This window comes from Leuciscus leuciscus, assembly GCF_965113295.1.
Source record: "Leuciscus leuciscus genome assembly, chromosome: 1".
Taxonomy (NCBI): domain Eukaryota; kingdom Metazoa; phylum Chordata; class Actinopteri; order Cypriniformes; family Leuciscidae; genus Leuciscus; species Leuciscus leuciscus.
The window spans coordinates 22,161,878-22,187,652 of NC_138725.1; the positions used below are offsets into that span (position 1 = coordinate 22,161,878).

Sequence of the window (25,775 nt, forward strand, 5' to 3'; positions counted from 1 at the left end):
AAAGGGGCTATATGCTTTTTTCTGAAATTTAAACTCGCGACTGACACCTGTGGCCAAAAAACAGAACTGCTCTTCCTTTCTGCTCGCTCTCGCAGCGCGCGCTCGTACGTACACACTTCACAAGTCATCTGCTGCAAGGAGGTCAACATTATGTTTACTGAGGTAAGAATTCTTTATCTGAAATTAGTGATCTGAAACGTTTAACATGAACGCGCTTGACGTCACATCCGCAGACAGCGCGGGAAAAATCCGACCCGACAGAAAATAGGAAAAATAGGATACAGGCTTATAGGTGCACCCACTGTGAGTGGACAAGGTGTCAGTATGCTCATCAGGAGATGTTTGAGTCATAAATGGTAAAATAAAAAGGCTATTGTTACGTTTATTTTGGGGAAAAAGATGCATATAGCCCCTTTAAGGATGGAGCAGTCCCAACGATAAAGGTTCACAATCGTGCGTTGGAACCGCAGGCGGTGAGTAAAACTGCTTCAAATGTCTGTGTGTTGTTAGCTATCGGCGCGTAAGCACAGCAAGTAAACAACAAGATCACGTATAACTTATTTAATGTATATGGAGCATGCGATGTATGGTGTGTGTGTGTGTTTAAATACATTTGTTTAGCTGGCCACTGTAGGTGTCTGTTTGTTTAATGTAAAGCCACTCCAAACAACAATACACAATCCCCCATTTCACTGCCCATCTCACGTTTTTCTAAGCAAAAAACGCGTTCTGTATGTATGCTCGTGATTCTTTTTTTAAGACATGGTTTCAGCCCGCTAGTGGTCAGGTGGTAATACTCAACAAAAAATAAACAACTAGATGTCCATGTTCGATTTTGGGAGGCTGGTTGTGTCCAGTCCCGTTATCTGGGATCACAGTTCATGGTACATTTAAAGAGTGAGGATCTACTGCACCATTTCAAAGAGATTAGGCTTCCTATCCTAAGCCTCCGTCTAATGGACAACCTTAGTATTGCAGTCTTCATTTTGTCAGTTGTCTAATGGTTTATAATTTGCTGTTAGGCCACAGAGCATCAGACATTCATTACATTAAGCATGTTTCCTCAGAATAACTTGTTCTCCCTATGTAAAAAAGGTTTTAGGAGTTTGGACAATGCACTCTACAGGATTTTTTTTAATTAAAGCAAATTTGCAATTACCAAACATGTCTGTAACATCTTTTAAGCATTTTTTGTTGGTGTCTCATCATTTATTTATTTCTGTTCTCAGAAATGTGTGCACCTACTAGACCTGAAACATCTCACTTCCATTAGTATGGATGGCCCCAACCAACGTGAACTTTAAGTTCCTCAATAATCTCCAGCAAGAACATGGTGAACTACATGGAGGTCGGCAGCTAGTTTCGGGTGGGAGCTGTGGACTGCACACGGTACACAATTCATTCATGACTGGCTTCTCCACGTGGAATATTGAGAAACTTCTGAGAGCAATGTTTTTCACAATGTCCCTGCAAGAAGGGAAGATTATACAAAACTTACTGGCTCATCTCTTTTTCCACTCCCATTCTGTGGACATAGATGGCTGGACAATCTGCCTGTTGCAGAGAGAGCCATTAATGTATGGCCAAAGCTGAAAGAATATGTGGTAGCAGTCCGTAGAAAAGAACTATCAAACCCTGGAACCTCTTCTTTTGATACCATTGAAGCAGCAAATAAAGATCCCCTGATCTCAGCCAAACTTCAGTTTTTCATGGCGTTATCCAGGACGTTTAGTCCATTCTTGAAGAAATACCAGACTGATGAGGCAGTCTTGCCATTTCTGTGCAGAGACTTGACAGAGTTAATGATGGTGGTAATCTAATTTCTGCTTTGACTATGTTTTGTTTTATGATGACTTTTGAAGTGAATATACCACATTGAATAACTGTATACCCGTGTAGGATGGAATAACAAAGCTTGTTAACAGGATGCTAAATAATTAGACAAATTTGTTTTTCCTTTTTGTAGAGTCTGCCCAGCAGGCACAGGATATATTAATTTTATATTATGATAATTTTATACTATAAAGTCAAGGGTCAAGAGCACAACTAAAGCAAACGCTAACCACCATTATGGTGTCTTTAAAATACAACTATTGATTTCATTAAACCAGAAATGAAATAAAGTCAGTCTGGTTAGTAATAAGTGAAGCTGGTAATGCTGTTTGTGGAGTTGTTTACTCCTCCTCTGCTGAGATCTTCACAGATTTAATGTTCTGCCATGCATGTCACATTTTTTTGCGGTGCTTATTCCGACCACAATTCAACATCTGTCTGACGTTGGAGCTTGACGCCAAACAAACGTTGGGTTTAGACGTCAACCTGACTTTCATTTTCAACCAAAATATGACGTCTGACTGACGATGGATTAGTTGGAGTCCAACTGTGCCTGCTGGGTATACAAATATATGGGAAAAAAATACATTGCGAATACTTTTGGCTGACAAATTTCTTGTGTCTCATTTTTTAAGTCAGAAATGTCCATGTATAACAAGCTTTACTTTTTTCCCAACCCCTTAGATGCCGAAAGGGGGTCAAACTGATCTGACAATGTTTTGTTTATTTGCAGAAGATTTTCGATAAAATAATTAAATTCCCCATTATTCTGTGTATTCTTTTTTTTTTCCAGCTTGTAGGTGCTTATAGACTATATAGAGCAATGGCATTTTCATATTTATTGTTGCCACACCATGATATTTTATGTTCTTACTTGTGTCATTGTAATTTCTTGACACTCCATAGACTATTAAACATTTTGGTTTGTGACTGTCAATTTAATATTTTCAGCATTTTATAGGCATATTTCTTACATACAATCACATGCTACGCATATGAAATCAAAACTACAAGACTAAGGGTTTGCTGTTTATTTCCGACTTATTTAAAAACTGATTGTAAAAAAGCCACTGTTGTCATTTAACCTTAATGCAAGCCCTTCGTCAGATTGAACTTTAACCTAATGGCTTTACTTTAACTTTAAAGGCATATTAATCAGTTTCAGTTTTTGTCAAACAGCAACTTGTATTTAAAGTCTGCGTGAACCAGAAGTTGCAAATGACTTTACTCCAGTTTTGTGACGTATTTTCCACTGAAAGGGAATATTGAACAGAGGGCAGGGTTTTAGTGTCAGCACTCTTCCTCTCCATCTCTCGCTCATAGCAGACTAACGGTTTGAGGAGTGGTTAAGAGTTTTCCAACCCAAGCCGTCAAACTGACGTCATCAGAAAAGAAACGCCATTTCAGACCGGAAGTGACTTTTCAGACTTTGATTAAAGATTACTATGCGGCAAACAAATTTTTTCTGTGTATTAACTTCACAGATTAATTGTTCACCACAAGACTAGTAACATGCGCTAACAAAGTAAATAGGGTCAATTTTGATTTCATGTCGACTTTAACATTACTGTCGTAAATACCACTCACGCAGAGCCGTCTCTGCACTCACGGCCTGATCCCCTCTTCGTTTTCTTCGTCGACTCTGCCATGATTCACGTCTGAAATGCGTGCTAGTGTCTTCCATAGAGGCTGCTTCATTATGTTGTTGATGTACGTGACGTCGTGCCGTAAAGCAAGGGGGAACTGAGAAGACTGTGGTTGTGAATGAATCATCTGTAGAAGTTAGCAAATCCGAGAAAGCGTTGGAGTTCCTTGATGTGCAGAAATATAAAACAACGTTTCTCTCCTCAAAACAAACCTCAGTGAAGTGTAATATATTAGTGAACACGAATGGAAGACACTTCAACAGCTGCTCATCTCTTTCTCAAAGATGTTGAGATGTTTTATGTTCTGTAAGCTCTCAGTCGTCCTACTGAGATTCCCTCATACAGACACATTCAACATCAGCTGAAAAACACTGAGATTGTTTCAGTGATTGGAGCCGTTGTTCCAACATGTCTGTGGAAATGGAATCGCCATGGCAACAGCAACGATCATAAACTCTGAAGAGGAAAACACAAGTGCCCTTATCATCTAATGTGCATCTCGATCAGATCGTCCTTTGTTTCTCTACCTGAATATTGTTCAAAAGAACTGCTAAAATCTGATGAATATGTTAAAAAAAACTAAGTTCAGTAGCTTTAAATTCAGAAAAACTTTTATTAAATTCTAGCACAATATCATGTTTCAAAATGAATGTATGCTGGATATGACACGAATACGGAAAATGTCAGATTAAATTTCAATCAGTAACAGTTTATTAAAGCTATGAATACAACACAGAATTGAATGCAAAAGTTATCAAAAATACATCTGAAAACCAGTCAAGTAACAGTATGACACCTTGTAAACGCCCTGTAAACATTTGTAATACATTATATTTTAACTGCCTCAGTACCATAACATTCAGGAAGAACTAGAAGATATAAAAACTAAATCAAGTTTTACTCGCTTAACAGACCAATCATTTTAGTCAGAGGAATGAGGTAAGTGTGTTTTCCTGAGTAAAACGTCTCTCTTGTATTCTGTCTGCAGTAAACACTAGAGTTCAGGCAGTCAAACGGTTTCTACTCTTCTTCATGATGAAGAGGAGAAGATCAGGTAATCAATGGTGTAAATACATTATCTGTACAATAACCCTGTTTTTATTTTAAACGATTCCAGTTAGCAGATTTACTTTAGAAGACTACAAATACTAAAACTAAAAACTAAATTATATATTATATACTATATTAACTACAATAAAACTAAATTAAAGTGAAAACTAAACTAAATTGAATATGTAAGGGATAATGTAGAGCGAGGCAGTTGTTATAGCGAATACAACCCCGACAGGCTGACCGGGAACCCGATGTATTCGATATAACAACCGCCTCGCTCTACATTATCCCGCTTATAACATGGCTACCTACCAAATAAATCAATAAATTGACACAAAATATTGATTTAAAAAGGAGTTTATTGATTTAAAGCTACACTGTGTCATTTTTTAAGCTGATTCTTAGCAAAAAACACTTTGTTCTTTCAAAATAATATGTGCTCATTAATGTGTAATTACTTCTACCAACTAATCAAGTATTCTCGTAAGCGTAGAATCTGCCATTTAGAATACATACAAGCGAGTCACTCGACTGGCGGCAGCCATGTTGCGCCTCCATCTTGAAAATACATCAGCCAAAGAGGGACATACCTGGAAATTCAAGCTTCGCCTTTCGCGTTTTTACACTCAGTGGCACCGTGACGGATGCGAGAGGGAGATTACTCGCGACTGCCGGCAGATTTGAAATAATACGGCCACTGTAGGAGTTAAAACGCCCTTGGAATGGGAGGGGCTAGAAAGTAATATTCAGTTGGTAGTCATAAACAATTTCACCGCTAGATGGGAGAAAATCTTACACAGTGTAGCTTTAAAAACTATTGTATTGCTTCTGCTAAAGAAAATAGTCTGTTCCGTCTCTAAGGTTAGAATCCTGCGTCCATAGCAATGCTCTGTTTTTCATGGCAACGGTGTGTTATACTTAGCAGCGGTTATCAAGAAATAACACACCGCATTCTACATTAGAATTCAACCAAGCCATGTAATAAAACAGAAATAAAAACTAAATTCAAAACTATAACAGTTTAACAGTATAACTAAGACGGTTTACAGATGGATTTAGTCATTTTACAAAACAGTTAATGCAACAGAAACCCACTGTTGATTATGACTGAAGATGAATATGGTCAAAAATCTGCTGCTAGATTAATCTCTGGGACTCTGATGGGCCGATTCTTCAAAAGTGTTCACACCTGTTACCTTTTCACCAGCCTCTAGATCTCTCTAGATGTGCAGTGGTTGTTTCGCCAGAGAGAGTTTATTATCATCACCAGATCTCAAATCGTTGGTCTGTGAGGAAGAGCTTTCTGGATTCAATCCTGTTGTTAAAGAGCCTACAGATGCAAACACACACTGATATTAGAAACAGCAGCTGAAACAAACACACCATCATGAACAGAAATCAGATTTATAGACATATAAATTGTTCCAATGTTTACATTTCTTTTTTAATGGATGATAAATTGTAGTAGATAGCAAAGGAAAAACAGTAACGAAATGGCTTTGAATAAAAGAGAAAGCACTTCAACTCAGAGATTGCAGTTTTATTTCTGAGCCTCGTGTTTGTTGCTACTGTAAGACTTCAGCTCAAATAACTTGAGAAGGGAATGTGATTCTGTGACGTTCAGACACACACCTCACTGTCTTTATGTCACTGTTGCGACAGACGATACTGTAGATTCTCTGAGCCCCAGTGTCACTGATGCTATTGCCACTAAAACTGCAGATCAAACAAACAAATCAGACAAAATGCAAAAAAATGACATACTTTATACTTCTTTGTGTCTCAGTCACTCACTCAATGTTTTGTGCTTTGTGGAGGTTTGGGAGCAGCAGATCCAGGCTGGGATCGGTGAGACGGCACTGACTCAGATCCAGTTCAGTCAGTCCTTCAGAATATTCCAGAATCAGCGCCAGACCTCGACAGACCTGCGGCTCCAGAGGAGTCTGACTGAGGTCCACCTCGTCACCCAGAGCTCGAGAAAGAGACTCCGCTTCCTCAGGACTCACATGAGCCAGAAACTGAAGCAGCAGAGATTTATCACAGCTGAAACACACAGAGAAAGAGATGATTTACATATATATTTATATTAGATTTCTGTCTGTGTGTGTATGAATGTAATCTGTTGATGTTCCTCACCAGAGTTTCACAGCATGTAACACTGGGAACAGCTGGTCCATTCCAGCTGTGTTAATCTCACAGTCCTGTAGAATCAGCTGTGTGTGTGTGTGAGCTCTCTGAATGACTGTGGTCATCACACGGCAGTCCTCAGTGGTCAGATGTAGAGTCTCAGAGTGTGTGTTTGTTGTCAGATCCAGAGCAGAACGGCAGGAGAAGTCCAGCTTGTGTTGCAGGACGGAGAGCAGAACTGAGGAGAACTCCTGCTGGACATCAGAGACACTGCAGCAGCGAAGCATCTTCAGTAACAGCAGCCTGTCCACCCTGAACACACACACACACACACACACACACACACACACACATCATCATCAACACTGCAGCAGCGAAGCATCTTCAGTAACAGCAGCCTGTCAACCCTGAACACACACACACACACACACACACATCATCAACACTACAGCAGCGAAGCATCTTCAGTAACAGCAGCCTGTCAACCCTGAACACACACACACACACACACACATCATCATCAACACTGCAGCAGCGAAGCATCTTCAGTAACAGCAGCCTGTCAACCCTGAACACACACACACACACACACACACATCATCAACACTACAGCAGCGAAGCATCTTCAGTAACAGCAGCCTGTCAACCCTGAACACACACACACACACACACACACATCATCAACACTACAGCAGCGAAGCATCTTCAGTAACAGCAGCCTGTCAACCCTGAACACACACACACACACACACACACACACACACACACACACACACACACACACACACACACACACACACACACACACACACATCATCAACACTACAGCAGCGAAGCATCTTCAGTAACAGCAGCCTGTCAACCCTGTACACACACACACACACATCATCAACACTACAGCAGCGAAGCATCTTCAGTAACAGCAGCCTGTCAACCCTGAACACACACACACACACACACACACACACACACACATCATCAACACTACAGCAGCGAAGCATCTTCAGTAACAGCAGCCTGTCAACACTGAACACACAGACACACATCAGAGACACTGCAGCAGCGAAGCATCTTCAGTAACAGCAGCCTGTCAACCCTGAACACACAGTATCTTAAAACACTAAGTATGGATGGGAATACATTTTTCTTTCATTTTTTTCCCTATAAAATACAACTAACAAAATAATTTGTCTTTAACTAGTTGCAAAATAATGCAAGCTTTTATCCACAAGGCTTTTATATCACACACAATCTGTTGAATGTAAGAAACAGGCCGAGAGAAAGAGGAGAAGAGAGAAATCAGGAGTTCCTCAAATGAAAGGCTGCATATCTCGACTTTCACGTCATCAACACTGTCGACGGCTGTTTCCATTTGTAGGATCTTTGGGAAGCAGCCTTTGAGACCGCAGATTATTGCCATTTAGCACTACATTAAGTCATTTTTAATATATATATATATATATATTTTTTTTTTTTTCAAAATATATTTTTAATATCAGATACACTAGACTCCAGTGTTCAACGCTCCAGAAGGACTGTTAAAGGAGGAACGCAGCCTTCGCATTGAGAAGCCTCTCCAGAGAGAAGCAGCGAGACCTGATGTGGGAGACGTGTCTGAAGAGAGGCACAATGCTCTCCAGCTCCTCCTCTGGTATGGAGGTCCACAGCAGGTCGAGTGAAACTACAGTGCAGTGCTGGAGTGTGAAGCGCAGCGCCGCACAGTGGACAGAGTCCAGATCTCTGCTCTGCAGGGTGATGTAGTTCTTCACTGAACTCAACAGACTGGACACACACTCAACAGAGCCGCTCTCATAGATCTCTGTGATTACAGACAGCATGAAGACAGAGCTCATCCTGTACACACACACAAATCATCATGATTAAAGACTGATCCTTCGTATCATTTCATGTATCATTAAAACCTTTAAATCTTGCCATTCATTTAGAAGTTTTATATCATTTCTAAAGTGTTTTTGAGATAGAACAAATTTATTGAATAGCTTACCGTTTAAACTGAATCCTGTTCAGAAACGGCAGCATTTCTCTGATGTTGCACTGAATGTTGCTCTTTCTGAAGTTCACAGTGATTTGTTGAATTCTGTGCTGCAGGAAATAGTGAAGCTCTTCCCAGCTCAAGGAACAGGAAGTCAGATCTCCACCCACTTTCTGCAGGAAGTGCTGAGTCAGTTCCTCTTCCTGAGCTTCATACACACATTCAACCAGCTTCTGGAGACTCTCTTTAGATGGTCTACACACACAGAGTTTAATGTTGTATTTCTATACCATGATAAATATAAGGTCAAACACTGCTGAAATGTGTCTTATAGTCTAATACCTGAGCATCACTGGGCCCTGGTGACACAGTAGGACACATAGAGAAACAGACGCCATCTTGCATTCAGTCAGGTTCAAACACCGGACAGTCCAGAGTCTCAGAAAGATGGCCAAACTGCTCAGGACTCTGGACCACTTCCTCTCTGACAGCCGTTCACCATTCAGATCAAGTGTGAGTTCATTAACAGTGACAGGAGTTTGAACCCTCATTGACCTCAACACCTGCACTATTCTCAGCACCATATAACCACTCAACCTAAACACAACAATACGCACTGTAAATATTAGCAGGAAAATCAATCAAGATCAACATCTGAAATGATTATTAATAATCCTGTCTGTACCTGAGTGTGTGTATGTGTGTGATGTGTCTGAAGAGAAGCCTTGTTCCTCTTAGAGAGATGGCTTCGGGTTTTAGAGTGAGGCTGAGTCTGTCAGAAGAGAAACGTAAGACTCTTCCCACAGACCTGCAGGATTTACTGGGTAAACTTCCTTCCAGACTGACGGAGGAGCCGAGAACCTCCAACAGTGAAGTCACCAGCTCTGGATTCTCTCTGAGCTGAACCACTTTAACTAAAGTTAACAAACACCGCTCAGAACAGCTGAAAAATACAATACATACTCGATTACAATGACATATGACTCATTACAATTGGAAAACGAAATGAACAATGCATTGTATTTCATGTGTAAAATCTAAAGGCTCTTAGGGCCAGTTCACACAGAATGTGTTTCTCCATTCACTGCGTTACTTGTCCATTGATTTTCAATGTAATCATGCGCTAGACGGACGTGTCTGACCGCTGCGCTCGCGTCTCACACAGACCCCGTTCTAGGATTGCGTGACTTGGGGGGAATTTCAAAAACTTATGTTTGTTGGTCAGTGGTCACACTTGATTCAATTTATGATTCATTGTTTTGTTTTTCTTTTCTTTTTTTGCAAATTCAGAATGATTCACTTTGATTTCTAATGAAATTGTATTAAATACTAGATAAAATGCATTTTTTGCAGTTTTTTAATACCTTCTTTGTCTTTTTAATACTTTCTATGAAAAACAAACTACTTAGTATTGTTTATTGCAAGAACAGTAATTTTAGAGGAACTTTAAATATATGTACAGTTCCAGTCACATGATATTTGTTTACATATAGACCACAAGACATAATAATAACTGAATTTACACAGAAGATCCAGTTCATATGTGTTGTTTCCTGAATGATCAAAAGCTGCAAACATTCACTGATGCTCAAGGCAACACAACACATCAAGAGCCGGTGGGTTTGAAAGGGAGGATTGGATCATCTTTATTTTATTTTAAGATCTTATTTTTTTGCGCTGCCCTGCAGAAGCTGCATAAATACTTACATATTTCCAGATGACAAAATAAGAGCAATTTACCCCCAATCATCCTGTAAATATTTACACACCCCTGAATTTTAATGCATTGTGTTTCCTTCTGGAGCGTCAGTAAATGTTTTCAGTTTATAAATTATGACTTCAACTAATAGTCTAATGTTGAACTATAGACAATATATGAATATATATGCAATATTCTATGCAACAAAGAGTGCAAAATATTGATAAAATATTTTAGAGCTGAGTATAACTGAGCAAAACAATTGCATATTTTAATAGAATAGTTACATATTTAATTTTTTGTCCATTTATTTTCTAGATTTTTCATGGGCTAAATCACAATTTTAAAATTCCAAGTTTTCCATGATCGTGTAGCAATGCATCAATGGTGTGAGCGCGTTTAAATACAAGAGCGCAATTATGAAGAAGCTGTCATCTGTCTCTAATATTTCATGTTTGTAACTGATTTAATGTTTATATATTTTTTAAATAATGTGTGCTATCACAAAAAAATAATTGTAGCCTGGGAATACACAGACACTGTGTCTAAACCAGACGTGAGCGGCAAATATAAGCCATTATAATCAGTGATGCTGTCTACACTGGATGCAGCGAGACAACAAATTCCTGACAGTAAACTGATGCCCTGTTCCATTCCTGATGTACTTCCAGCGCTAGCTCTAGTTCTGAAGAACGAATTTGCAACGGTCGCTTTGTCGCGTCCAGTGTAGACAGCTTTGAGCTGTGACTGCGCTGCATGACAACTGTAGCGTCCAATGTTGACACATTCTGTCACCAAACTAAGAATAATATCAACCTGAGAACACTGACACTGTAAGTTGTTGTAGATTCTCTTACCTCAGCTGTGAGATGTAGGACAGACACTGAAGGAAACTCTTCATTTCACTGTCTTCCTCTGGACATCCTCTCAGATCTACTGGTTTCTTCTCTGTCTGGAGTTTCAGCACTTCCAGGAGGTCGGAGGTCTTTCTCTCTGAGAGATCTATGATCCAGACATCAGGTAACTGGAAAACTGACTGTAATGCTGGAAGGAAACTCCTGCCTGTTTGAGTCTCATAGTCCTTCACATGTGAGCAAAGATCCAGCAGGAAATCACTCTGATAATAAGGATCATATTCATCCCACTCTTGATCAAAAGGGAAGGATTTGTAACTGCACACAGACGACAGCAGAGTAGAGAATCTTGTTCCTGTAACTGTGTCATTTTCTACAGCAGCAACACTGAGATTACGCAGGAGTTTCACTGCAGACTTCTTCATTTCTTCATCATGATAGAACCAAAACCTGATAAAATACAGAGAAATAAAAATCTCATTAATTAATGACAACATGCAGCATTTCCAAATCAAATATATAGTAGATAAAACAATTATTCTGATAAGAAGAAACATAACAGCAAAATTTATTTAAGAGGACTAAATCTAATGACATTCATTACACTGTTTTCCAAGGTCCATATACAGTATAACGTGTAGCGTCTGGACAGAATCACGATGACCGATTCAGTTCTAAACTTCAGAAAGCTTTTAACCTTTTTGTTCTTCTTCATTTGAGTAAAAATTAACCAATTCTGACATCATAATTAAACATGCAGATTAGACTGTCAGAAGGAGACGAAGAAACTCTCTCTCGCTAAACGTTCCTAACTACTATTGGTCATTTCAGCCAAAATAGGTGTGGACTGATTTATCCTTAAAGGATGATGACAATAGCTCAATTTCACTCATCCCTTCTTCCCTGTCCGCTCTTTCTCCTGTCCTTCGGATGAGACAACATCTTCTTGATTTATGAACCTTTTAAACTTCCCGCAGACGAACAGAAGAACCCAAAGAACACTTTAAGCTCATGAACCACACACCGAGGATCCACACACACACACACACACACACACACACACACACACACACACACACACACACACACACACACACACACACAAACTCGCTGTGCACCAAAGAATAAGTGCAAGTATTATTTCTATTGATATTTAGATGTGTTTAAGATTGTTTGCCCCTGTCTTAAGGTGATTTGATTCTTTGCTGGCTCTCATAGATTAACTGTTTGTGATATTTGCCATTCCTTGATCTCCTCTATCTTTCTTTCTTTCTTTCTTTCTTTCTTTCTTTACTTTTCGTTATTCTGAATATATGTATTCTTTTTTTACATGTAGTCGTATGTATTTATAGTTTCATTTATTAAAAACCATTATACGCTTGATTGTCTCACAGATCATTAGCCGCGTTTCCACTGTCGGGCCAGGGCCGGGCCAGGGCTTTAAACGGGCCGTGCCGGGCTGATAGCCTCGGGCTAATAGCACCAGGCCTGCGTTTCCACTGTCGTGCCAGAGGCTCCACAGCGCTTCACTAAAACACGCCCGTAACACGCCTCTCTGGAACAACGTCACACTAACCCATTCACCAACAAATGGAAGTTTTATCAGAAAACTAATCAGAAATAACTGGAAACAGCGTTGAAAACAAACATGATAAAAGCGTCCGTTTGCTCGCATTTTTGTTGTTTACTTGAATATTTAAAACCCAAGCATCGATGTTTTACCACAGGTTTACAATAAAAAGTGATACATTGATCATAATGAATTCATTTATGTCAAAATTGCACATTAGTCACTCAGAAATAAATTACCATTAGGTCTATTTCACAAAAGAAAAAGGACACACTTACTTCTTCAGTCGCGTCTGTTTCTGTTTATCTGGTAGTTACAGGACATATTTACATCACATTTAGAAAGAATGATAATTTCTACAAATATATGCCACCAAAAATACGACCTGAGGAGCTTTAGCACTCTCTCGACTCCCATACAGATATTTTCAGTCAGAGAAACAGAGGAAGCTCCCGAAAAAAAAGTTGCTTTATTTTATGATATTCCGGTATAAAGAGACGAGACGTAGGCGACTGACAGATAAAATAAAAACATGATTGTGATAGCCTTTATGATTGGTCTGATTTCTTCAAGCGTATGTTTTTTTTTTACTATGCGTATCTTCAAGCGTTTACTATGTTTACCATGGTAATGGTTAGCGCGCATAGTCTTTTGCATCACAAACACAAGGCATTCAAACATGAACGCGAGTTAAATTATTTTAAAAGTCTTTAATGCTGACAGAATCATCCGGCGCTGCCGTCTCCCGACTCAGGTGAACTCCGCCTCTGTTCGTAACCACTCCTCTAGCCCGCTCTGGCCCAAGGTATTCGACGGGCCAGAAATCCTGGCCGCTGGCCCCGAGTAAGCCCCGATCAAGCCCCGGAAGTGACAGTGGAAACGCGACTGGCCCTGGCACGCACCAGCACGGCCCGGCCCTGGCCCGACAGTGGAAACGCGGCTACTGTCACTGAAATGTTTGATCTTCAGCCACCAGCTTTTACACTGTTGAGTGCTTTAGTTAGTAATCTAATAGAACAGAAAAGTTATTCTTCATGACCAGAAGAATAATCTTTCTCAAGAGTTGATATGAAGATCGTACTGTTTCCTTTTTGAGCTAATCTGGTACAAAAGTTAGTTGAGGTTTCTAGAACCAGTCAGTTTAATTTTCCTGACTATTTTCCAGCTTCTCTGTGACCCTTAGGATAACAAGGTTTTTTTTTTTCAATCAATTTTACACATTTCTGCATCTAAAGGTAAATCAAAAACAATATATTTTTTTAATGATCCATTTAATACACAAAGACCTACTTCAGCTTTTTTAAACATGTTGAGCAAAAGGCTGTCCAATATCTTACCTCAGCTGTGAGATGTAGGACAGACACTGAAGGAAACTCTTCACTTCCTCTGGACATCCTCTCAGATCTACTGGTTTCTTCTCTGTCTGGAGTTTCAGCACTTCCAGGAGGTCGGAGGTCTTTCTCTCTGAGAGATCTATGATCCAGACATCAGGTGACTGGAAAACTGACTGTAATGCTGGAAGGAAACTCCTGCCTGTTTGAGTCTCATAGTTCTTCACATGTGAGCAAAGATCCAGCAGGAAATCACACTGATCAACAGGATCATAATCATGCCACTCTTCATCAAAAGGGAAGGATTTGTAACTGCACACAGACGACAGCAGAGTAGAGAATCTTGTTCCTGTAACTGTGTCATTTTCTACAGCAGCAACACTGAGATTACGCAGGAGTTTCACTGCAGACTTCTTCATTTCTTCATGATAGAACCTAAACCTGATAAAATACAGAGAAATAAAAATCTCATTAATTAATGACAACATGCAGCATTTCCAAATCAAATATATAGTAGATAAAACAATTATTCTGATAATAAGAAACATAACAGCAAAATGTATTTAAGAGGACTAAATCTAATGACATTTATTACACTTTTTCCCAAGGTCCATATACAGTATAACGTGTAGCGTCTGGACAGAATCACGATGACCGATTCAGTTCTAAACTTCAGAAAGCTTTTAACCTTTTTGTTCTTCTTCATGTAAATCACAGGCCTAGCGCCGATGAGTCTGGATCAAATTGCCCTCATTGTCACTTTAGTGTCCTGGCGGAGGCTGAACAGAAACACCTTCGTGAGCTTCAGAAAGATCTGAATCAACTCAACTTCCCTCCAATATACAGAGACATAGATATTCTTTCCATTTAACTCATAATTAAGTCATCCCAAAATGTATATGATATATTCCTGTGTGTATGAATGTCCCCAGCTTATATTAGCCTAGTTACAACTTTCTAGTTGTGTTAGTTAAGCTCTAAGTGCTTATAGACACGTGTAAGAATGTTTCTCTGCTTCTAGCAGTAGTAGTGACTGACCAGGCTTTCAAATGCAGATTCTACTGTGGAAAATAGTATTGATTGGTGATAGTATGTGTTACCATGTTGTTACAGTTAAACCTAGCAGCAGCAATCTTTCAACTAAGGTTAAGAGTATTGATTAGGCTGTGCAGCACTGATAGACTCATAGAAGTCACGCTATCATGATAGAATGCTACGTTAGCAAGTCACTGAATGTTAATTAGCTGACCTTAACTTAGAATCTTGCAGTCAACATAAACAGTGGATCTGAGACATTTTTCGTTTCTACATTCTATTTATGTAATGTATTTGTGAGTGAGTGTAGCCCAGGGGTTCTCAGACTTTTTCGGTAATTCCCCACTTTGGACAAGGGGGAATTTTCAAGCCCCACCTGCCCCCATCGCCCCAACATGCTAAACATGCTTCAAATTTATTGAATTAACAAGTAGTATCAGTATAGTAACAAGTTATATCTAAATACAAACTAACTATCTACATCAAATAACAGCAAGTTAAAAAAATAAATAAAATAAAAGTGCAGCTGTGTCATAATTTTCATGAAATTCAAAAATGGAGAAAATAAAAGTGCAGCTGTCAAAATTTGTATCAAGTTCAAAAATAGAAAAGCAATAAAAGTGCCACTTTGCAATCTGTTAAAAAAGAAAAGAAGATAAATCCATTTGGCAAGACTGGTCTATTTATCCCTGCATTAGTGGCTGCAATGAGCCTGTTTTGCATTGCACAATTTATTTATTGCCCACACTAGCCTGCTACCCATCGGCACGAAACATAGATATAGCTACACATATATCTATGGGCGCGAAAGTTTGTTCTGCTAATATTAATATGCACGTCAACCATTATTTTGGGGGTGGGGAGGGGAATTCCTGTAATACTTGGTGTCGCCCCCGGGGGTGATCGGTCTAGTAAGCGGCAACACACAGCTATAAGGACGGTTTGCTCTCACACGCGCTGCATTTATAGTCACACAAACACACACACACACACACACACACACACACACACACACACACACAGACACATAAACTCGCTGTGCACCAAAGAATAAGTGCAAGTATTATTTCTATTGATATTTAGATGTGTTTAAGATTGTTTGCCCCTGTCTTAAGGTGATTTGATTCTTTGCTGGCTCTCATAGATTAACTGTTTGTGATATTTGCCATTCCTTGATCTCCTCTATCTTTCTTTCTTTCTTTCTTTACTTTTCGTTATTCTGTATATATATGCTTTTTTTACATGTAGTCGTATGTATTTATAGTTTCATTTATTAAAAACCATTATACGCTTGATTGTCTCACAGATCATAGTCACTGAAATGTTTGATCTTCAGCCACCAGCTTTTACACTGTTGAGTGCTTTAGTTAGTAATCTAATAGAACAGAAAAGTTATTCTTCATGACCAGAAGAATAATCTTTCTCAAGAGTTGATAAGAAGATAGTACTGTTTCCTTTTTGAGCTAATTTGGTTCAAAACTTAGTTGAGGTTTCTAGAACCAGTCAGTTTAATTTTCCTGACTATTTTCCAGCTTCTCTGTGACCCTTAGGATAACAGTTTCTTTTTTTATTTCTTTTTTATCAATCTGACACATTTCTGCATCTAAAGGTAAATCAAAAACAATATATTTTTTTAATGATCCATTTAATACACAAAGACTTACTTCAGCTTTTTTAAACATGTTGAGCAAAAGGCTGTACAATATCTTACCTCAGCTGTGAGATGTAGGACAGACACTGAAGGAAACTCTTCACTTCACTCTCTTCCTCTGGACATCCTCTCAGATCTACTGGTTTCTTCTCTGTCTGGAGTTTCAGCACTTCCAGGAGGTCGGAGGTCTTTCTCTCTGAGAGATCTATGATCCAGACATCAGGTGACTGGAAAACTGACTGTAATGCTGGAAGGAAACTCCTGCCTGTTTGAGTCTCATAGTTCTTCACATGTGAGCAAAGATCCAGCAGGAAATCACTCTGATAATCAGGATCATAATCATACCCCTCTTCATCAAAAGGGAAGGATTTGTAACTGCACACAGACGACAGCAGAGTAGAGAATCTTGTTCCTGTAACTGTGTCATTTTCTACAGCAGCAACACTGAGATTCAGCAGGAGATTCACTGCAGACTTCAGATTATAGAACCTAAACCTGATAAAATACAGAGAAATAAAAATCTCATTAATTAATGACAACATGCAGCATTTCCAAATCAAATATATAGTAGATAAAACAATTATTCTGATAAGAAGAAACATAACAGCAAAATTTATTTAAGAGGACTAAATCTAATGACATTCATTACACTGTTTTCCAAGGTCCATATACAGTATAACGTGTAGCGTCTGGACAGAATCACGATGACCGATTCAGTTCTAAACTTCAGAAAGCTTTTAACCTTTTTGTTCTTCTTCATTTGAGTAAAAATTAACCAATTCTGACATCATAATTAAACATGCAGATTAGACTGTCAGAAGGAGACGAAGAAACTCTCTCCCGCTAAACGTTCCTAACTACTATTGGTCATTTCAGCCAAAACTGATTTAGGTGTGGACTGATTTATCCTTAAAGGATGATGACAATAGCTCATTTTCATTCATCCCTTCTTCCCTGTCCGCTCTTTCTCCTGTCCTTCGGATGAGACAACATCTTCTTGATTTATGAACCTTTTAAACTTCCCACAGACGAACAGAAGAACCCAAAGAACACTTAAAGCTCTTGAACCACACACCGAGGATCCACACACACACACACACACACACACACACACACACACACTGAAATGTTTGATCTTCAGCCACCAGCTTTTACACTGTTGAGTGCTTTAGTTAGTAATCTAATAGAACAGAAAAGTTATTCTTCATGACCAGAAGAATAATCTTTCTCAAGAGTTGATATGAAGATCGTACTGTTTCCTTTTTGAGCTAATCTGGTACAAAAGTTAGTTGAGGTTTCTAGAACCAGTCAGTTTAATTTTCCTGACTATTTTCCAGCTTCTCTGTGACCCTTAGGATAACAGTTTCTTTTTTTTTTTTTTTTTATCAATCTGACACATTTCTGCATCTAAAGGTAAATCAAAAACAATATATTTTTTTAATGATCCATTTAATACACAAAGACCTACTTCAGCTTTTTTAAACATGTTGAGCAAAAGGCTGTCCAATATCTTACCTCAGCTGTGAGATGTAGGACAGACACTGAAGGAAACTCTTCACTTCACTGTCTTCCTCTGAACATCCTCTCAGATCTACTGGTTTCTTCTCTGTCTGGAGTTTCAGCACTTCCAGGAGGTCGGAGGTCTTTCTCTGTGAGAGATCTATGATCCAGACATCAGGTGACTGGAAAACTGACTGTAATGCTGGAAGGAAACTCCTGCCTGTTTGAGTCTCATAGTTCTTCACATGTGAGCAAAGATCCAGCAGGAAATCACACAGTCTTCGGTGGTTAATTGAGCAACTGCACTGAGATGCTTTATGGAAGAATTCACGAAAGAATGTGATTTGCTTCAGTGGTTCTTTCCAAATCTTTAATCTGCAAATTAATAAAGAAATACATTACTATGGCAATAATTCTATTGTACTGTAAAATAAAGACATTTATTAATAATAATAATAATAATAATACAATTTAAATGTACAAAACATCAGTAAAAGTATAACACTAATATTCATGTCTTAATTTCTTTGTTTTTTAATATTTTTGTGAAGACCTTAGAGCTTCTCTTTAGTTCATAAATCTCATTGCAGAAGATTGAAACATGTTGCCTTTTTTAATGCATGTTACAAGCGATCCAAACTTACAGCACTAGCAGAGAAGAGTTTGTTTTAAGACGATTTTTATATTGTGAATGTGACGTATATCCAAGTGAAACGGGAATTGCTTGTTGGATTGTTGTTTGCTACTGCTTTGATCTCATGTGAGTGACAGAAGTTTGCTGGAGTTTATATTCCCGTCCTCACGCCAGTAAACACGTCATCAGAGACGAGATGAGATGTCAGTGCGTGGAGGAGGGGAAGTTATTCTGAATAATTATTATGATATTTATGATTTAAAAAAAAAGTTATGTGCACAAATAAATATTTCATAATAAACACTGCAATATTCCATTTTGATTTCATGGTGACCCTGGCTGAGATGCTAAGCGTGTTCTGCATACAATCGCTGATGGCACCGTCCGCTACCTTGTGCGGTCCTGACGTTTTTCTTGCATTTTGCGTTGTAAAAAACCATAGGGGTGGCCGCAGACTGTTTTACGTGGTTTATAGCCCCCTGCGTGGACGTCGAAAAGTATATAGTAGTCAAACACAGAGAATCACCTTTATTCGCAATTGTTTTTGTGCTAAATTTAAAGTCTCCTATGTATCATGTATTATGCATTGGAGTGCATTTATTTACTCCAATGTATATGGGTAGGACGCTCTTTTAAATTCAGGTATGCCCAATTCTATAAAAAATCCAAAATATGTTGCAAAGCAGCTGAAGTAGTTAAAAAATGCAATAGTGTGAATCTTGTTTCAGCAAATGACATCTCATTGTTGCATCTATCCCCAGCCAGTTGTGGGGTATTGTAACAACTGTACTCTTTGTATTTGACTTTAACTCACATAATCTGTGATTGTTTTGTATATGTCCAATTGAGTTATATTTGTAGCAGACGAATGTGGCCACCATGTATCAAATTTTGAGAGTTACAGATGCTCAAAGGTGTTACTTTATCCCCGGTCTCCCCTATACAAAATATTTAGGCCTACATAGTAAACTCTCCAGATGCAGATATTTTCACTCGCTAGTGGGCATCATTGTTCGTTTCCATGGCAACATTGAACTTCCGTGCTTCTCGTTCCCTTAAATTCAGCACAGTCATTTACTCTCGGTTCATTACAATACAATCATAAGTTATCATTTATATCGTACTGCATGGACGTTGAGAAGTATTAGTTAATTAGTATAGTTTAAAAGGCTAACACAGCACAAAATGCAAGAAAAAAAGGTAAAATATTGAATATTATTCAAAAGGTAATTTCTTAAGTCACAATTTAGCAAAAGTAAAATTGAAAAAAAGGAGAGGAAATGGCAATTTTCCATTGATAAAGTAACCGGGGGGAGAAAAACTATTTTTTTAATGGACAATAGCCCATATAAACCCAATAAACCATTAATCCGCTGTAGTTTGGACTGCAACGCTATTATTTACCTCATCTCTGATAAAGGGCTTCTGCATGCAATAGAAAAACCCTACATGCATTTTGCCAACATTTGTTTTACATCGTTTATAGCCTCCTGCATGGACGTCGAAAAGTATATAGTTTAAAAGTCAAACACAGAGGATTACGCAGTAAAAACGCTTGAATGCAGGCATTCACTGGATCTCTTACAAACCGCGCGCACAACAACTCTTGCGCTCCGCACTATTTCCCCTCTCTCCCTCTATAAATGCACTTACATAAGAATAAACCATCTAAAAAGCTTTGAATTATCCTAATAAACCTGCAAATGTGATATGGTGATTTAGATGATGTTTGTGCTTTCACTGTGATGAGTATGTGCTTCAGATGAACAATGCAATCAATCATCACAGTTTAAAAACGTGTCAAAATAAATATTCCCAAACGTTAAGAGGTTAGTTAATACAAAAATTTTAATTCTGTCTTCACACACATACATACAGTACATATTTGAACGTCTGTGTTTACTACAATATGTGTGTTGATCAGGTTTCATAAAAAATCTCTCAGGTTTCATTAAAAAATGTGATGAATGAAAATCTTATGGGTTTAAAAGGACACGGGGTTGAGTGCATGATGGAAGAATAAATATTTATTCTTAAGTTATTTATAATACCTTATAAATACAGTAAGTTCAGTCTTGGAGTGAAAAAAAACAAAAAACTATTGTGATGAAAAAGTATTGTCACATTTTTTTTTTATATTGCTATATATCATTTCACCCCGATTCCCTAGTACCTGATCTTGGGTGAGCAGCTGAGCATCATGTCCGTTCCTGCGTCAGTCATGTTACAGTCCTCCAGATTCAGATACACCTCTTTATCTCTGGACTGAGTGATCACGTAAGCCAAAGCACAACACTGATGAGGGTCGAGATCCTCTTCAGGCTCAAGCTGATGGTCCATCTTCTCCAGGAACTTTAAGCACGCTTCAGGAGACTGGAGCTCATACAAGCACTGAATCACATAGAGATCAAACTCTTCACTTTCACTCTGAGGTTGGAGGAAAGTTTCCAAAAACTTCTCAATGAACCAGTCAGATGTTTTCTTTATCTGATCCTCTGGGAAGAGACATTTGATGAGTTTAATGTTGTGTTCTCCCAGAAGTCCACATAGGAAGGGAAGAACATGTTTCATGTGCTTATTCTCCTCAGTCTGACAGAGTTGTAGGACTTTCTCAATTTCATCTGGATGTCCAAGAAGCCACAAAGCTGAGAAGAATTCCTGCATTGTGTTGTGGAGAAACACACAGCATGTCATTGCTGAAGATAGTGAGTCTGTGGTTGTGATCATTTTCAAAAAAGCATGACAAATATCTTCCTCATTACTGCTTATGTCTGGAAGGTTCAGGGTTTTCTTCATAGTTGCTTTGAATGCTTTTTCCATCAAGAGATGAACCTGATCTTTGTTCTCTCTCAGATATTTATCTATTTGCTGAACTGTTTTCTTTCCATGTTTCTTCACTGCAAGACGGAAAATGTGTATGTACATTTCTGTGACTGTGTGTGGATGGTTGAAATCTGTGTCTTTTTTAAATGGAATGAACGTGACAACCATGAATGCATACATTGGCACATGGCTGAGACTGAACAGCTCTTGATTCTTCAAAACAACATCTAGAAGAACAGGATCGTGACCCAACATCTTCTGATAGTATGTCCGAATAGACTCCTCACTGAATCCTTCAACATACACTTTCAGTGTCGGCCAGTTGAAACGAGGCTCATCTTCTTCTTCTGATCTGCATGTTATTATAATCTTTGCTTCAGGTAGAAGCTCGTGATCCATGATCTTCTTTAAGACAGAATGCTCTTGCACACAAGTGACTCCATCAAATACAATGACAACATTCTCAGAGTTTTCCTCAATATCTTGAAACACGTCCTTTCTGTCTTTTTCCATTGGTGTCAAATACACTTTAAACAAAATAGATTCCAAATCGTCATTGCTAGAACCAGACAAAACACTTTCATCAAAGTAAAACATGTAGTCCAGCTTTCGGTTATCTTTCTCTGCCCACAGATGCAACGTTTCCTGGACAACTGTAGTCTTTCCTATTCCAGGTTTTCCTATGAGGAGGATGTTCTTCTCTTGGCATCTCAGCAGATCCTCAGGTGAAAGTGCTTGTTGCTCAGTAGGAATGTAAGAGATAAGCTTTTTGGGCCGCAACTTTTTGCATTTTTTGTTTTTCCATTTTATTTTGCTTTGAGGAGTTTTCATCACAGAGTGTCTCTCTAAAACGACAGGTATAAAATGGAAGTTTCTTTGTGCCTTGTCATCCCGATATTTACCGTAACGTTCTCTTTGGTCCTTCAGAATCCTTTTTGCTTTCTTTTTGAGTGCTGTCTGGTAGTTTTGACAGGGGTTTGTACCTAAAACAGCAATAAAAACACAATTTATATTGGAAATGCGTTAATTTCGCCAAAATGTTATTTTTTTTTTTCATTTATCTATTTACCAAATGAAAAGCTGGTCTCTTCATCTTCCACTCTGAATGGAAAACAGCTGATCCAGGGGTGTAAATCAGGATGTAATGTCCTCTTCTTAGTGACATCCAAAATCTTGAGTAATATATAACTGGCCTCTTCCCCTTTTTTAGTGACCCAGTCCAATATACATCTGGCTTTATCAAACTCTGTCCTCTCGGCTTTGAGAACGTCGACCTCATGGTCACTGAAAACCCTCTGCTGATAAAGATTGTCAACGATCAGAGGAGGGTTCTGAATATGGGTCACCAGTTTTGCAAAAGTATTTCTGAGGTACTCCGTAGGAGACTGCCGTGCACAAGCCATGCTGTAGGCATTTCAAACCTGAGGTACAAGACAGATGTACTTAAACAATATTACAATTATCAATCAAATTTCCACATTTGAGCAATTTCACACAGGAGTGTCCTATAGAAAACGTCTTAATACACTAGGTTTATGTGAACTTAATTCTCTATATAATCATACTACTCAAAGTGCAATTACTGTGTATGTTTAGCTCTATCAGATGGCAAAAGCAAACAAAACATGGTGCTAATATAAACTCATGCCATCTGCTGTCATACTACCAAATCATGATTCTAAAGCCTGGTTCACACGTGACGATTTTAAAATTGTCGGCCGATTTTCCAAACCTGAGAGACCCCACACACGGGGATAAAAAATCAGGGTCTAACAGTTTTGGTCGTACAGTGTGTGGTGCGCAGCCACACGTAAAAATCAACACATCACACACGAACCGATTTGACTCCCGAGCATTCCCAGATCAGACGGGAAATCACGCAAAATACCTCGAGATCAAACGTGACTTCAGAGTAAACAATCATGGCGGACGAAGAGGATGCAGTGGCAATAGTTTGTAGTTTGTTTTTAACCGAAAAAAAAAACGTTATCAAAAGAAAAGGCGATGATCTCTGACGTCCACCGGACTTTCTGGTGCGCGATGCCGCCGGCTGTTTTGATTATATTTCCCAGTGTTTCCTCGCTGCCTCGTCACCTCGCTTTCTGATTGGCTACACTCCACAGTCCACAGGCTGCGTGCTCGGGGGACACCACACACGAGAAGAAATCGGGCCAAATAAATCCAACATGTTGGATATCCCCGATTTGAGATCGGAGCGGTCCCGACGTCCTTCCGAGCAGACGAGAGCAGCCTTAACACACCACACACGGCAGGAATATCTGATCAGATTATTTTACGATAATCGGAGCATCCTTAAGATTGTCGGAAGGGGTGAATCGGGGCTAAAATCGGCCTAATTATCCTGCCGTGTGAACCAGGCTTAACCTTTATTTTCATACCAAAATCTCAGATGGCCATTGATTCCTCTTTAATGAATCGTTAAAATATTGGTGTCCAGGATGCAGTGAGCCTAGAGACTGAACACTGTGAGTTTTTAACGTGAGAATTAACTAACACAGAAGCACAGAGGTCTTTGAGCAAAAAAAATAAAATAATGCCAGTCACAAATTCGAAGTTTGAAGGGAAAAAAAAATGCCAGAGGATTTCGATATAAGAGAAGAGGAGATCCATCTTACGCCGGGTCAGAGGTCACCCTTCCGCCAGAACTCGACTCTCTCATGAACGTGCGTATACAGCCTTTGCTGGAAGCCAGTGATTATAGTTTATAAAGTTTTAAATATGGATATTTTTCTCTAAAAACCCATCGCTTCGATTCAGAAGGCATTTATTAACCCACTGGAGTCGTATGGATTACTTTTATGATGGATGGATGAACTTTTTGGAGTCTCAAAAACTCGGGCACTATTCAATGCAATTACAAAACGGGGACAAGCCAGGATATTATTTAATATGTTCCTTTAATTAAATGGCTAAAATATGATTATTACAATAAATTAAAATGTAATATAATACAAAATATATCTGTTGTAAACTTGTCTTTAACTTCAAGTTGTAATATGAAAAACATGACAGGAATTACTGATGTAGGCTACACTACACATTTTAGAACGGTAAGATTTTGTAACGTTTTTTAGAAAAGTCTCCTCTGTTCACCAAAGCTGCATTTATTTGATCTAAACTACAGCAAAAACAGTAATATTGTGAAATATTATTACAATTTAAAATAACTGCCTTGGTGAGAAGAAGAGACTCTTTTTAAAAACATTTACAAATCTTACAGTTCTAAAACTTTTGAACGGTAGTTTACATTACATTTTACATTACATTAAATGTAAAGGCTAGTTTCATGAAAAGAACACAAAAGACTGAAAGTAATGATAACTTGAATTGTTTGTTGCTTGTTTAAGTTCAGCCAGCGCCCAGCGAGCAAAACTGTTTTTATCGCATTCAATGCAGACAGCAAACTTGCATTGACAACTTAAATATTTACAGGCTGTAGGGGAGAGTCGGGACAGTTGAAACACTTTTCAGATAAATGTCGTTTTCTAAGATAAGGTTACAGATAGATTTTAAATTTTTTTGTGATTAACAACTCACATATGTGTTCTCTTAGTATCATCTGTTATTCGATACAAATATAGAATGATTTAGTTAAAAATTGACTTTGAACGGTAGTTGTGCTTTGTTTGGCGGGAAGACTGCAACACGGGTGGGACGGATGAAACATAACAGTTTAAACGGCAACTATTCATCTAATGCTTATTTTTGTGAACAATACCTGACAAGAAACTTATGTACATATAGTTACAAACATATTTTGTAATTTATTTTAATTTAAAGGTTCATATTAACCATTTCTGTTATGTCGCCCAATAAACAATAGGCGATAAGCCTATGCGCATTTTGTAATCTTTCTAACAGGCTATTTTGACGAAGATAGACAAATCCGTTTACAATAAATTTTCTTACATTTCTTCCTTGAGTCATATTGAGTGTTTGCTAGTTGAATAGCCTGTTATTATGATGAAATCGAGGTCAACCAGAAGATGATAAATGAAATTTATT

General features: G+C 38.5%; 2 protein-coding genes and 1 long non-coding RNA gene across 9 annotated transcripts in view; 2 read left to right on the forward strand and 1 right to left on the reverse strand.

Annotated features, from left to right (window-relative positions):
* LOC309503564 lies at nucleotides 1-5,486 on the forward strand. The gene is made up of 2 exons (XR_014207733.1): nucleotides 1-473; nucleotides 1,230-5,486. It is a non-coding gene; the product is annotated as an uncharacterized lncRNA (long non-coding RNA).
* LOC309498402 (uncharacterized protein) overlaps nucleotides 1-25,775 on the forward strand; it is a 201,848-nt gene that overhangs the window by 73,254 nt on the left and 102,819 nt on the right. The gene's annotated exons all lie outside the window — the stretch shown is intronic.
* Nucleotides 4,168-25,775, reverse strand: part of LOC309497887 (uncharacterized protein) — a 25,546-nt gene continuing 3,938 nt past the window's right edge. For 2 of the 7 annotated variants that reach the window (XM_082168291.1, XM_082168292.1), the window contains exons 2-15: nucleotides 22,819-23,170; nucleotides 21,100-22,732; nucleotides 18,308-18,667; nucleotides 16,853-17,287; nucleotides 14,113-14,547; nucleotides 11,209-11,655; nucleotides 9,338-9,595; nucleotides 8,995-9,249; nucleotides 8,665-8,907; nucleotides 8,256-8,513; nucleotides 6,669-6,971; nucleotides 6,327-6,575; nucleotides 6,165-6,248; nucleotides 4,168-5,862 (exon numbers count right to left, since the gene is read on the reverse strand). In XM_082168291.1, coding sequence (XP_082024417.1) covers nucleotides 5,796-5,862; nucleotides 6,165-6,248; nucleotides 6,327-6,575; nucleotides 6,669-6,971; nucleotides 8,256-8,513; nucleotides 8,665-8,907; nucleotides 8,995-9,249; nucleotides 9,338-9,595; nucleotides 11,209-11,655; nucleotides 14,113-14,547; nucleotides 16,853-17,287; nucleotides 18,308-18,667; nucleotides 21,100-22,732; nucleotides 22,819-23,152 — 5,361 coding nt within the window. In that variant the 5' untranslated portion in view covers nucleotides 23,153-23,170 and the 3' untranslated portion in view covers nucleotides 4,168-5,795. The other 5 variants (XM_082168295.1, XM_082168297.1, XM_082168293.1 and 2 more) reach the window with 5 other exon arrangements.